The sequence below is a fragment of the Phocoena sinus genome, chromosome 3 (genome assembly GCF_008692025.1).
Source record: "Phocoena sinus isolate mPhoSin1 chromosome 3, mPhoSin1.pri, whole genome shotgun sequence".
Classification (NCBI taxonomy): Eukaryota; Metazoa; Chordata; class Mammalia; order Artiodactyla; family Phocoenidae; genus Phocoena; species Phocoena sinus.
This window is the reverse complement of record NC_045765.1, coordinates 54239295-54254190: the sequence shown is the minus strand read 5'-3', so window position 1 is coordinate 54254190 and position 14896 is coordinate 54239295. Positions and strand designations below refer to the sequence as shown.

General features: G+C 40.0%; 1 protein-coding gene across 1 annotated transcript in view; it reads right to left on the bottom strand.

Moving 5' to 3' along the window:
• Positions 1–1525: 1525 nt before the first annotated feature.
• Positions 1526–14896, bottom strand: part of LOC116751289 (transcription initiation factor TFIID subunit 7-like) — a 183069-nt gene continuing 169698 nt past the window's right edge. The window contains exon 2 of the mRNA XM_032626998.1: positions 1526–3795. Coding sequence (XP_032482889.1) covers positions 2060–3109 — 1050 coding nt within the window. The 5' untranslated portion in view covers positions 3110–3795 and the 3' untranslated portion in view covers positions 1526–2059. The remainder of the gene's footprint in view (positions 3796–14896) is intronic.

The following is a 14896-nucleotide window of genomic DNA, read 5'->3' as shown; positions in this document are numbered from 1 at the left end:
TGAAGACAGTCCTTCAGAGACATGATTGGTCCCAATTTGTCCAAACTTTTTGTCTCAAACATTTGATCTACAAATTCAAAACGTCAGGCTTTATGACATTTAGATGTGAACATAAAGACCCCATTTACCTAATCTATAGAAATAATGCAAAACAGAGACCACGCTGACATGCTTATTGCAGCATTCTGTGTAATAGCAAATTTTAAATGGAACAACCTAAGTGACCGGCAATAGGGGAGTGAATAAAAGTAAGAATTTGTAAAATTTCTGCATTGCTTAAAATTTTCACTGAGTTTTTTCTTATAGTATTTTAAAACACTAATTTAAAAAATTCAACTTCCATTCATGAACTCAGAAATATTGAAAACCGTAGCCCAACTATACATCACACTCATCAGGCAAGGGAGCTGTGAGAAAAGTGAGTCTTTTTTGGTAACTCTGGATTTACATGAAGGGAAATGGATCCCAATCTTCTTCAGTTAAGTTTTTCTCTTTTGAAGTTTACATAACAGATAATTACTCTTCATTATGGAGGTTTTAATATTTATGCAAGACCAAGCCGTAAATGAATCAAATAAAAACCAGAGCTACAGTAGTAAACTGACTCAGTTTGCTTATGCTGCGGAGGTATTTGAAGCAAACTTTGTTTCTGCTGTAATTTATAAACTTTTAGAATGATTCTTTAATTTGAAATCAGTCAACCCCATTTAAAGCAGCTGTTTCTTTATACACTTTTCTACCATTTCAATCAGTCTTTAAATCAAATTTTTGATCCCTGTACGTTCAGACCCTAGTAAATAGGCAATGATAGTTTGCTTTTATTCTAGGAATTGTTCTAAGTCCTTATGTGTGTCAACTCAATAGCCAACAACTCAAGGGCCCCGAGGCAGGTAATATTATCACCTCCATTTTAGAGATGAGGAAACTGAAACCAACAGATTAATTTACTTGCCCAAGATCAATCTCAACTAGGTCACTGAAGTAGGAAACAAACACAGGCACCACATCTCCTGACCTTGTGATTTTAATCTCTACTCTTCTTTAGTAAGTTTACAGTGACTAACAAGGCAAAGTATGTAATCTCGGTGAATTTACCGCCTAGTGAGGAAATGGGCAACCGGTAACTTAGACTTTGGTGTGACAGATGCATAATAGTATTTATCCCAGTAGACTATTATAGAGAAAGAGGAGTAATTAAACTCCTTGAAAAAAATGTAAATAAGCTCAGGATTGAAAATACTGAGAGAATGTGGTGAGATCAGGCTGAAAGAGAAGAATTTAGGATAGTTTAGGAACGTTCTTTATCTCCTGACCTCCAAATGGAGCAGGTGGATTGGAAACATAATGCAAAGATGACATTTCCCCATTTCTTTGCCTCTGCTGTTCCTCTTTTTCTTAAATTCTAACACATCTGCTTCTTTTCCTACAAAAGAGAATCCAATTGGTCAGTCCATTAAACCCCATAAAGAAACCATTTCAGAAGAGGATCTGATACCCACTACCCCTGAAAGAGCAACACACATTATAAGGTGAAAATTACTTGCTTTTATTTATTGTGAAAACAACTTTATGAAATGATTTGCAATGCAAAACGTGGAAAACTGCTTTGAATAACTGGGACAATAGCTACAGCATGGGAAAACATATGTAAACAAACTTCACTGCCACCAAACTAGACTCTACTAATTTATCTCAGATGGCATCACAGAGTAGCAATGGCAGCTTCTGGTAAACGGAGAAACAGCAGCAAAGTCCTGCAGTGAAGCTGTGATTAATTACTAAACTGAACTGTTCACTCCACTAACCCTACAACTTCCCTGCATTTATCTGTCTATACATTCCTACTTACTACAGGACAAACACCCACCAAAGTGGTTCCAGAAGACAAATGAGATAGAAATTCACAGTTATATTTGACTACAAGACAAATCCAATAGAAGGCAGTGGAGGAAATTGGGAACTACTGCAAAGTTTTACTATCTAGTCCAGGTGATGAAAACAAAGTTTTTCTTTCAAGGCTGACCACTGTCAGGAATGAAATGAAGTATCAGAACTCTCCTCACTTCTCTAGGAGTGATTCTAGCTCTTCTTGCAAAGAGCTGAGCTGCTCCTTTTCTCGGTCTTCCTTTTGTTTCAGTTCATCCAGCACAGCCTGAAATCTGTTCTTGAGAGCCAGGTTTTCCACTTTCAGGATGAGATCCTCCTGTCGCTTTGCCCTGTCCTGGGTCTCTTGGAGCTTGCCTTTCATGTTATCGATCTGTTTCTGAATTCCCATAACCAGCTGATTAGTTCCCTCGTTTTCTTGGTGGTGTTCAGCTGACTCATTTAGCTTGTCCTGTAGCTGCCTTTCCAGATCTTCCTCAGTGTCGATGATGTTTATGTCTTCTTCGTCTTGATGCTGTGTCTCATCTTCATCTTCACTGCTGCTGCTAAGGTCATTGAATATCTCCCGAAGCTCATCATGTTCTAATGAGTCATGGCCCTGCCTGTGGCCAGACATTCCTGGGGAAGAGATATCAAGGCCTTGATTTTCTGCTTCTTTTGTTTCATCTTCAGCAATTATTTCCCAACGGGTACTGACAGCTTCAGCATCTGTGCTCAGCAACCGCTTTACTTCTTTTTCCACATCTGGAGACTCAATATACTTCTTCTTTGCTGTCTTACGGAACCTTCTCTTTCTGACATTTTTTAGAGGCAGAGTAATTCCATGGTTCCATACAAACTTTTTCTCTTTGTCCTTATCCTTTTTCTTGCTTGCTTTGGGATCAGCAGTGGCAACTGGTTCCTCAACGGGAGGATAGAGATCACCGTCAACTGTAGCGACAAGCATCTGAGAGACATCAGCTGTCTTGTAAAAGGTTTTCTTATCAATGGTTTTCAAACTTTCCATAACACACGGCAGATCTACCAATTTTGACGCCAATGGGACCTGGTCCACGCTGACAATTCCATGGCGCCCATCAGGGTGGAACTCAATTGTCAGTCTGTCCTTCAGGTGGATATGACCAGACTGTACCGCCCGCCTCACGGTAGAGGCATACTCCAGAGGTAGGCGTAAGATAAACTGGCTCTCTAGTTCGTGAGGAGCATCATCTTTGCTCTTACTCATCTTTATTCCTTGGTGACTCACTTTTTCTCTAATAACCACTTGTTGCACTAAAAAATTTCAGCTATTTCAACAGAAAGACCAGTTCTTTATAAATTGAAGTCTTTAATTACAAAGAGTTCTAGGTGGAATAGCAACTAAGCGTCTATTCTGAATTAAGTCCCAAGTCTGTATAAATATGCTGTAACAATACCAGTCGTTAGTGACGCATTGCCTTACTCAAGTCCATTTAAATCTATCAGCTGCAATGCCAAGTTCCAACCTCTAGATGCCGCTGCAGGACAACGCAGGGAAAGCAAATGGCGGCTCCTACGGAATGATGTTCGGCACAGAAAGTAAGGCTCAGCAGATACTCCCAATCCACAAACTCTCCCGGAACAAAGATACGCAAAAAGCGGGGCGTAGTGAGCTCTCTTCGCCTCGGGTACTTACGATCCAGTGACGATTATAAGTCCAGTTTCTCCGGACAGGCGCGAGCGGAAAAGGAAGCCACTCAGAGCAAGGGGGCCGGGAGCCGAGCGTCTCCTTCCGAATTCCTTTGTTCTTCCCGGCACTTGGCAAAGCGATCCGCTGATTATCGGTGAAACGGCTGAGGACGGGCAACGCGAAATCTCGCCAAGGACCGCAGCTCCAAACGCTAGATTCTGCAACTCCGCAGCTCAGCGGGCCTCCGTCCGTTAACGGCCGACCTAGCCGAGAAAAGAGAGCTACGTCACCACCCGGGACGGGAAGCTGCTAGGAGTCGCAGCACGCCTCGGGCGGAAGTGCGGGCTGCCCCAGCGCCCGCAGGCGCAACGCCCGAATACGCTATCCGGCGTGTCTGGTCGTCTCGCGAGAACTTGGCCTTAACGGGACGAAGACTATGTTTCGTAAAGAGCTGTTGGTCTAGGACTTCCCTGGTGGCGCAGTAGTTGGGAGTCCGCCTGCCACCGCAGGAAGCGCGGGTTCGTGCCCCAGTCCGGGAGGATCGCCGCGTGCCGCGGAGCGGCTGGGCCCGTGAACCGTGGCCGCTGGACCTGCGCGTCCGCAGCCTGCGTTCCGCAACGGGAGAGGCCACAACAGTGAGAGACCCCCGTACCACACACACAAAAAAGCTGTTGGTTTAAAAGTATTTAGAAAAAACCGTTATAAAAAGGACATAGATTCTCCCCGCCTCCGCTAAGCCAGGGCTTTTACCGGATCTCTGTGGGGCCGGATACCTCCTAGGCTTCCGCGTGATTGCCGGAGATAGGGCGGCCGTGCGGAAATGGTGTTTGTTTCTGGAAACATCTCGGCATCTCCACAGGCTATATTCAATCTGGAGCCGATAAAAAAACCTCATAACTAACCATACCGTGGATTTTAAAGTACCCAAGTCAGTGGAGTGAGGACGTGCAGCCCACGATAATTCTAAGTCTGTGTTTGTTGATTATCAAGATGGCTGTAGGGGGCCCGTGACTCGGTCTGTTTCTGTTTTGAAGACCCCCCCCCCCCCCCACCGTGAGGGAACAAGGGTAATTCCTCTTTTTTAATTTTAGTTTATTTATTTTTTTATACAGCAAGTTCTTATTAGTCATCCATTTTATACATATTAGTGTATACATGTCAATCCCAATCTCCCAGTTCATCCCCGCCCTCCCCTCCCCTGCCACTTCCCCCCCTTGGCGTCCATACGTTTGTTCTCTGCATCTGTGTCTCAATTTCTGCCCTGCAAACCGGTTCACCTGTACCATTTTTCTAGGTTCCACATATATGCGTTAATATACGATATTTGTTTTTCTCTTTCTGACTTCACTCTGTGAGTCTCTAGATCCATCCACGTCTCTATAGGTGACCCAATTTCGTTCCTTTTTATGGCTGAGTAGTGATTCCGCTTTTTAATGTGTTTGACGTAGATATAAATGTAAACAGAGAAGGTAGTGTTCTTCTGGAGGCCCATGTTCATTTAGGACAGTTGGCTGAAAGACGAATAGTCTGATTAAAGTAGAATATAATTGAAGTATTACTTCCTTCTACTCATTTTCCAGTTAATTTTTAAATTAGTTTGGAATTTTAAAAAATCCACCTCTACTGTTTGGATAACTTTTCTGCCTGCCTCTTCTTTAGGTGGTCAAGTATTCTTCAACATGTATTTATAGTTCTTCAGTCTAACCGTGTAACAAGTTTCCACCTATTCCTATTCATTTCCATTTACTTATTAATAGGATCAATTTGGTAGACTATCGAGGTCATTAAAATTTCAATTTCTATTCTCTAATATATCAACACCTGCATCTAAGTTTTAGAGAATTCACTTAAAATGTGATTAACATTTATAAAATTCACTTTATTTCTTTATGTACTTATTGTCTCCCTCACCTAAGATTGGAAGCTCCATGATAATCAGGAGTCTAATATCATGTTCATCCGGTCCCAGTGCCTAGTGTCAAAACGTGGGAGATAAAAAATATCTGCTAATTGAATGAAACAATTGATCCATCCAGAAAGAACATAAATACAATCTAAATCCTATAATAGTTTGTCAGAAAATACATTCTGTGTCGCCTTAAAATGAGATAGAGCCACTTTATATATACATTTCCTCTCCAGTCACGGACCGTGCCAATTGTTAGGAGGCCAGAAGTTTGCAAATAGCGTGTGTGAATGTGACCCCTTTTGTTTCGTAGACTGTGCTACTGTGTGTCATGGGGTGGAATTTAAATGGTTTGGTACCAGTCTGGTTTTTTATGTTAAGTGTGAAGGAAAATTATGCTCTTCTACATAACTGTACTTTAGTTCTTTGTACTGTAATGTGTTGAAGAACGTTAGCTGATGTATATGTAATTTCCAGGATGATCTATTTCCTCTTTTTGAAGAAGTTTTTCCAATGTGCTTGTCCCTTAATTGTACCTGATTTTACTTACTTCATAGATATGAGTTTAGCATGCTAGCCTTTGCATAATGCTTTATTTAACCCTATAAAATGTGAGGCCATGCTTATACATGAAAATAATCCAAAGATTGCTTTGCATGTTAATTGCCTATGAGTTTTATGATGCTCAAATATCTTTGTCACAGAAGATAACATGAGATAAATTCTGGGCAATTCAGATTTGCCAAAATTATGGTGTATTTAGTTATTAAACCTTGAAATGGAAGGTTGTCAGAGTTAATTAAAAGGATCAACTGAAGTGTCCCCTAAAGTATCTACCTCCTTCAATCCTGAAACATACTTTCTGTTTTTGAGTTTAATACGTTTTCTGAATGCTATGTTTTGAGGGGTAGTTACACTGATCTTAAAGCTAAGGGCACTGCCACATCACCATTACCTTAATGTCTATTGATAAATCCAGTTGTTGTTCTTGTTGTTTTGACTGGGGAACTGAATTTTATTTATTTATTTTATTTTTGGCTGCGTTGGGTCTCTGTTGCTGCGCGCGGGCTTTCTCTAGTCAGAGCGAGCGGGGGGCTACTCTTCGTTGCATTGCGTGAGGTTCTCATTGCGGTGGCTTCACTTGTTGCAGAGCACGGGCTCTAGGTGCGCGGGCTTCAGTACTTGCAGCACGCAGGCTCAGTAGTTGTGGCTCACGGGCTTAGTTGCTCCGCGGCATGTCGGATCTTCTCGGACCAGGGCTCGAACCCGTGTCCCCTGCATTGGCAGGCAGATTCTTAACCACTACACTGCCAGGCAAATCCCAGGGAACTGAAATTTTAATTTTGTTTAATTTTCTTAACACCTTTATTGGAGTATAATTGCTTTACAATGGTGTGTTAGTTTCTGCTTTATAACAAAGTGAATCAGCTATACATATACATATATCCCCATATCTCTTCCCTCTTGCGTCTCCCTCCCTCCCTCTCTCACCCCTCTAGGAGGACACAAAGCACCGAGCTGATCTCCCTGTGCTATGTGGCTGCTTCCCACTAGCTATCTATTTTACATTTGGTAGTGTATATAGGTCCATGCCACTCTCTCACTTCGTCCCAGCTTCCCCTTCCCCTTCCCCGTGTCCTCAAGTCCATTCTCCATGTAGCAGCTGGTTTCTTAATGATGGTCTTCTTCCTGGCTTGCAGGCTGCAGCCTCCTCACCATGTACGCATACATACACCATGTACGCATACATACACCATGTACGTATACATACACCATGTACGTATACATACACCATGTATGTATACATGGTGTAAAGAAGCAGCTCTGATATTTCTTCCTCTTCTTATAAAGACACTAATCCCATCATGGTCTCCACCCTCATGACTTTATCTAAACCTAATTAGTGCCCAAAGGCCCCTCCTCCTAACACTATCACAGTGGGGGCTAGGGCTTCAATATATGAACTAGCGTAGGGGGTGGGGCACAAACATTCAGTCCATAACACAGATCAATGTGAAAAGATGAAATGTTCAGTTAAAAATGGTTATCCAAAGAGAAAATATTAAATTGGGTCTTAATTTAAAAATCAACTTCTGGGCTTCCCTGGTGGCGCAGTGGTTAAGAGTCCGCCTCCCAATGCGGGGGATACGGGTTCGAGCCCTGGTCCGGGAAGATCCCACATGCCGCGGAGCAACTAAGCCCGTGTGCCACAACTAATGAGCCTGCGCTCTAGAGCCTGCAAGCCACAACTACTGAGCCCTCGTGCCACATCTACTGAAGTCCACACACCTAGAGCCTGTGCTCCGCAGCAAGAGAGGCCACCGCAGTGAGAAGCCCGTGCACCGCAACCAAGAGTAGCCCCCGCTCACCGCAGCAAGAGAAAGCCCATGCACAGAAACGAAGACCCAACGCAGCCAAACATAAAAATAAATAAATTAAAAAAAAAAAATCAACTTCTAAGGGTTCTAAGACTCAAATGTCAAAAACAAAAACAAAACCCAAAACAACGTTCAAGCTCTTAGTGGAAAATACAGATTAATGGATTTTAGACCTTGGGCGAGAAATAATTTCTTTAAAAAGACACTGACCATAGAATAAAAGATTAATACATTTGTAATAAAATCAAGAAACTTCATTTATCAATAGACATCTTAAAGATGCGAAAAGGTACAAACCAGGAGAGGATACTCACATATACACACTGACAAAGAATTAATATCAAGGATATATAAAGAACTCCTACAAACCAATTAAAATAAAAATAACAATAGAAAAATGGTAAAAGACATGAACAAACATTTCACAGAAGAAACATATAACCAATAGATGCACAAAGAGATGTTCTTTTGCTGTAATTAGAGAAATATAGATCAAAATCAAGATCAGGTCGATTTTTTTGTTTGACAAAAATTTAAAAGCCTGACAATGCCAAGTGTTGGAAAGCCTGTGGATACAAGAGATTCAGGCCTATATATTGCAAGTGCATGTAAAAATCAGTACAACTACTTTGCAAAAGAGTTGCATATTAGCTATTAAATATAACGATTACTCCTAGATAAATACTTGCGAGTTCCAGAATTTCTATTCCTAGTTATATACCCAAAAGAAATCCTTGCACATTTACATCAGGAGGTATATATAAGAATGTTTATATTGACAGTGGGCAACAGGAGCAAAAATCAGGAAACCATCCATATGCCTATCAACTGAATGAATAAGCTACGGCATACTCACAAAATGGAATGTTTTACAGTAGTCTAAATAAATCAATTACAGGAACACAAGATGATTGGATTTTAAAAATAAATATTAGAGAAAAAAATGTACCAAAGTCTCACATACAGTATTTTACCCTTACTATAAAATTTAAAACAACTAGAAAAATACATATGTGGGAGTAACATATAATACAAAAAAAAAAAAATTCAGAGGAGCAAAGAATGATGCACATAGAATTCAGGATGATAGTTACCTTGATTTGCTGGGTCCAGGGAGTGGTAGGAGGGACCATTTGTACGATCAGATGTATATTACTACCAAGGTCCTGGCATTTGTGGGGAGGTACTGTGTTCACAAATTCTTATTACTATTTCGATAGATAACTACATATATAGATATACAGCTAATGATACTGGATAGGTAAGTAAATAAACAATTCAGGTCAGGTATGGACTAATGATGACAGTTTATCATAATCCAATTCTGTGAACTTGAGGTCCAACCATATAAAAATAAAACAAAACAGCACATGTGAGAGAATATAAAGCACACAGAATCACCAATGAAGTATTCTTGCCAAAAATGTTTAAGCTCAACCAAGCCTTTAGACCTTCTCTCAAGGAGCGAAAGTCCTGAAACCCAGGAGACTTCCTGCCTAGTTCTTCGCACTAACAGACCAGAATCAATCTGGAGGAAAAACCCTTGGATATAGTGCAAGGCTCTTATCGACGTGGTTCAGCTTTGACTCCACACGGAAAAGAGAAGTGGAGAGGCAAGCATAAAAATAGAGGCAGAGAATTAAAAATAAAAAGCAGTGTGTGCTAAAATCCTTGATGCATTACAAAAGACAGTAATGGTTCCGTGGCACCCTCCGAAGGCAGAACCCAAGACTTATCCAGCTGCACGGCCTACAGACACATGAAAAGATGCTCAACATCACTGATTAGTAGAGAAATGCAAATCAAAAGTACACTGAGTTACCACCACACACGGGTCAGAATGGCCATCATTAAAAAGTCTACAAATAACAAATGCTGGAGAGGGTGTGCAGAAAAGGTAACCCTCTTACACTCTTGCGGGGGGGGGGGAATATAAATTGTTGCAGCCACTATAAAAAACAGTAGACAGGTTCCTCAAAAAAGTACAGCTACAATTACCATATGATCCTGCAATTCCACTCCTGGTCATACATCCAGACAAAACTACCATTCAAAGACATACACGCACCCCTAGGTTCACAGGAGCACTACCCACGATAGCCAAGACATGGGACCAACCTAAATGTCAGTCAAGAGACGAAGGGATCAAGACGATATGGTGTATATATACATATATAATGGAGTACTACTCAGCCATAAAAAAAGCTGAAATAATGCCATTTGCAGCAACACGGATGGACCAAGAGAGTATCACATTGGCTTGGCCAAAAAGTTCATTCTGGTCTTTCCGTGACATGGTAAGGAAAACATCTTCCCACTACCACTGCCCAACACTAAGTGAAGGAAGTCGGAAAGAGAAAGACAAATCCCATATGGTATCACTTACATATGGAATCTGAGATATGACAAAAAGGAACTCATCTGCACAGACTCAGAGACATAAAGAACAGACCAGTGGTTGCCAAGGGGCAGAAGGGCAGGGAAGGGATGGAATGGCAGTTTGGGATTAGCAGATATAAACTATTACATGGAGAGTGGATAAAAAATAGGTCCTTCTGTATACCACAGGCAACTATAAACAACATCCTGTGTTATACACTGTAACAGAAAGGAATCTGAAAAAGGTTCTTTAAATAGTAATTCTAAATACTGTGCTGCAGAGCAGAAAATTAACACAACATTGTGTATCAAATATAGTTGATTAAAATAAATTGAAAAAAACCAGCAAGGTGTGGTATTGGCACAAAAACAAACATATAGATTAATGGACCCCAATAAGGAACCCAGAAAGAAATCCACATACCTACAGTGAATTAATGTGTGATGAAGGAGCAAGTATGTATAATGAAGAAAAGACTCTCTTCAGCCAGTGGTATAGGGAAAGATGAACAGCCACATGTAAATCAATGAAGTTAGAACACTCCCTCCCACCGCACCCAAAAATAAACTCAAAATGGCTTAAAGACTTAAAAATAAAGACATGACACCACAAAACACCTAGAAGAAATCATAGGCAAAACATCCTCTGACAAAAATCCTAGCAATGCTTTTTTAGATCAGCCTGCCAACAAAAAAGAATTAAAAGCAAAAATAAGCAAGCGGGACTAACCAACCTTATAAGCTCCTCCACAGCAAAGGAAAGCATCAACAAAACAAAGCAAAAATCCTACAGAATGAAAGATAATGTTTTCAACTATGCAACTCACAAGGGTTTAACTTCTTAAATATACAAACAGCACATACAAGTCAATACAAACCAACAAGCAAACTAAACAACCAATCCAAAACTGGGCAGAAGACTTACAGATTTATTCAAAGAAAACATCCAGATGACCAATGGACACATGAAAAATGCTCAGCATTGCTGATTCTTACAGAAATGCAAATCAAACCCACAAAGTGGTATCACCTCACACCAGTCAAAATGGCCATCACTAAAAAGCCTACAAGGAAGAAATGCTGGAGAGGGTGTGACAAAAGGAAACCCTCCTACACTATTGGTGGGAATGTAAATGGGTGTAGCAACTAGAGGAAACAGTAAGCAGTGTCCTCCAAAAAGTTGAAAAAGAGTTACATTATAATCCAGCAATCCTAGTCCTTGGCATATATCAAGACAAGACTATCATTCAAAGAGATACATGCACCCCTATGTTCACAGCAGCACTATTCACAAGCCAAGATACGGGAGTAACCTAAGTGTTGATCGACAGATGAATGGTTCAAGAACATGTGGCACATATATACAATGGAATATTGCTCAGCCATAAAAAGAAACGAAATTGAAGTATTTGTTATGAGGTGGATGGACATAGAGTCCGTCATACAGAGTGAAGTAAGTCAGAAAGAGAAAGACAAATACCATATGCTAACAAATATATATGGAATTTAAGGGAAAAAAATATCATGAAGAACCTAGGGGTAAGACAGGAATAAAGACACAGACCTACTAGAGAATGGACTTGAGGATATGGAGCAGGGGAAGGGTAAGCTGTGACAAAGTGAGAGAGTGGCATGGACATATATACACTTCCAAACGTAAAATAGATAGCTACTGGGAGGCAGCTGCATAGCAGAGGGAGATCAGCTCAGTGTTCTCTGACCACCTACAGGGGTGGGATAGGGAGGATGGGAGGGAGGGAGACGCAAGAGATATGGGAACATATGTGTATGTATATCTGATTCACTTTGTTATAAAGTAGAAACTAACACACCATTGTAAAGCAATTATACTCCCATAAAGGTGAACAATAATAATAATAAAAGAAAATAAAATTGGAAAAAAAAAGATGTGGTACATGTATACAATGGAGTACTACTGAGCCGTAAAATGTAATGCAATAGTGCCATTTGCAGAAACCTGGAAGGACCCAGAGATTATCATATAACATGCAGGAAGTCAAAAAGACAAAGACAAATACCATGTGATATTACTTATACAGGGAATCAGAAATAGGACACAAATGAACTTACCTACATAAGAAAAACAGATTCAAAGACATAGAAAACATACCTGTGGTGGCCAAGGGGGAGAGGAACTGGGAGAGGGATGGATGGCAAGTTTGGGATTAGCAGATGCAAACTATTCTATAGAGAATAAATAAACAACAAGGTCCTATTGTACAGCACAGGGAACTACATTCGCTATCCTCTGATAAACTGTACTAAAAAGGAATGTGGAAAGTATATATATATATATATATATATATATATATATATATATATATGTAAAACTGAATCACTGTGCTGTACAGCAGAAAGCACAGTAAATGAACTATACTTCAATAAAATAAATCAAAATAAACATAATATAGTATAGGCAAAAAACAGATACATACATCACTGTAACAGATGAAGGAGCCCGGCACAAAATCCACAGACCAATGGACGATTAATCTTCCATGAAGGAGGCAAGTATATACAATGCGGAAAAGACGGTCTCTTCAGCAAGTGGTACTGGGAATGAGGACAGACACATGAAAATCAATGAATAGACACTCCCTCCCACTATATACAAAAATAAACTCAAAATGCCTTAAAGACTTAAATGCAAGACAGGACACCATAAGACTCCTAGAACATAGGCAAAACATTCTGTGACATACATTGCAGCAATATTTTCTTAGATAAGTCTCCCAGTGCAAAAGAAATGATAGCAAATATAAACAAATGGGACCTAATCATCCTTATATGCTTTTGTATAGCGAAGGAAAGAAAGAACAAAACAAAAAGATCACCTTCGGAATGGGAGAAAAGATGTACAAATGATGTGACCGACAAGGGCTTAAGTGCTAAAATATACAACAGCTCATACAAACAAATGTATAAAGAACAATGAACATCCCAGTCAAAAATGCACAGAAGAGCCAAAACACATTTCTCCAAAGAAGACATCCAGATGGCCAATAGACACATGAAAAGATGCTCAACATCACTGATTAGTAGAGAAATGCAAATCAAAAGTACATTGAGGTACCCCCTCACACGGGTCAGAATGGCCAGCATTAAAAAGTCTACAAATAACAAATGCTGGAGAGGGTGTGGAGAAAATGGTAACCCTCTTACACTCTAGGGGGGGGAATATAAATTGTTCCAGCCACTATACAAAACAGTACGCAGGTTCCTCAAAAAAGTACAGCTACAATTACCATATGATCCTGCAATTCCACGCCTCGTCATACATCCAGACAAAACTATCATTTAAAGAGATACGTGCACCCCTAGGTTCACAGGAGCACTACCCATGATAGCCAAGACATGGGATCAACCTAAATGTCAGTCAAGAGATGAAGGGATCAAGACGATATGGTATACATATACATATATAATAGAGTACTACTCAGCCATAAAAAAAGCTGAAATAATTCCATTTAAAAGCAACACGGCTGTACCAAGAGATTATCACATTGGATTGGCCTAAAATTTCATTCCGGTCTTTCCTTGACATGGTACGGAAAACATCTTCCCACTACCACTTTCCAAAACTAAGTGAAGGAAGTCGGAAAGAGAAAGACAAATCCCATATGGTATCACTTACGTGTGGAACCTGAAATATGGCAAAAAGGAACTCATCCACACAGATTCAGAGACATAAAGAACAGACCAGTGGTTGCCAAGGGCAGAAGGGCAGGGAAGGGATGGAATGGGAGTTTGGGATTAGCAGATATAATCTATTACACGGAGACTGGATAAACAGCTAGGTCCTTCTGTATACCACAGGCAACTATAAACAACATCCTGTGATGCAGTGTAAGAGAAAGGAATATGAAAAAGAATCTTTATATACTAATTCTAAATACTGTGCTGCAGAGCAGAAAATTAACACAACATTGTATATCAAATATACTTCATTAAAATAAATTGAAAAAACACACCACGGTATGGTATTGGCACAAAAACAAACATATAGATTAATGGACCCCAATAAGGAACCCAGAAAGAAATCCACATACCGACAGTGAATTAATCTGCGATGAAGGAGCAAGTATGTACAATGAAGAAAAGACAGTCTCTTCAGCCAGTGGTATAGGGAAAGATAAACAGCCACATGTAAATCAATGAAGTTAGAACACTCTCTCCCACTGTACCCAAAAATAAACTCAAAATGGCTTAAAGACTTAAATATAAAGACATGACACCATAAAACACCTAGAAGAAATCATAGGCAAAACATCCTCTGACAAAAATCCTAGCAATGCTATTTTAGATCAGCCTGCCAACAAAAAAGAATTTAAAACAAAAATAAGCAAACGGGACTAATCAACCTTATAAGCTCTTCTACAGCAAAGGAAAGCATCAACAAAACAAAACAAAAAACCTATAGAATGAAAGAAAATGTTTTCAACGATGTGACCGACAAGGGTTTAACTTCTAAAATATACAAACAGCACATATAACTCAATACAAACCAACCAACAAACTAAACAACCAATCCAAAAATGGGCAGAAGACTTAGAGATTTATTCAAAGAAGACATCCTGATGGCCAATGGACACATGAAAAATGCTCAGCATTGCTGATTATTAGAAAAACACAAATCAAAACTACAAAGTGGTATCACCTCACACCAGTCAGAATGGCCAT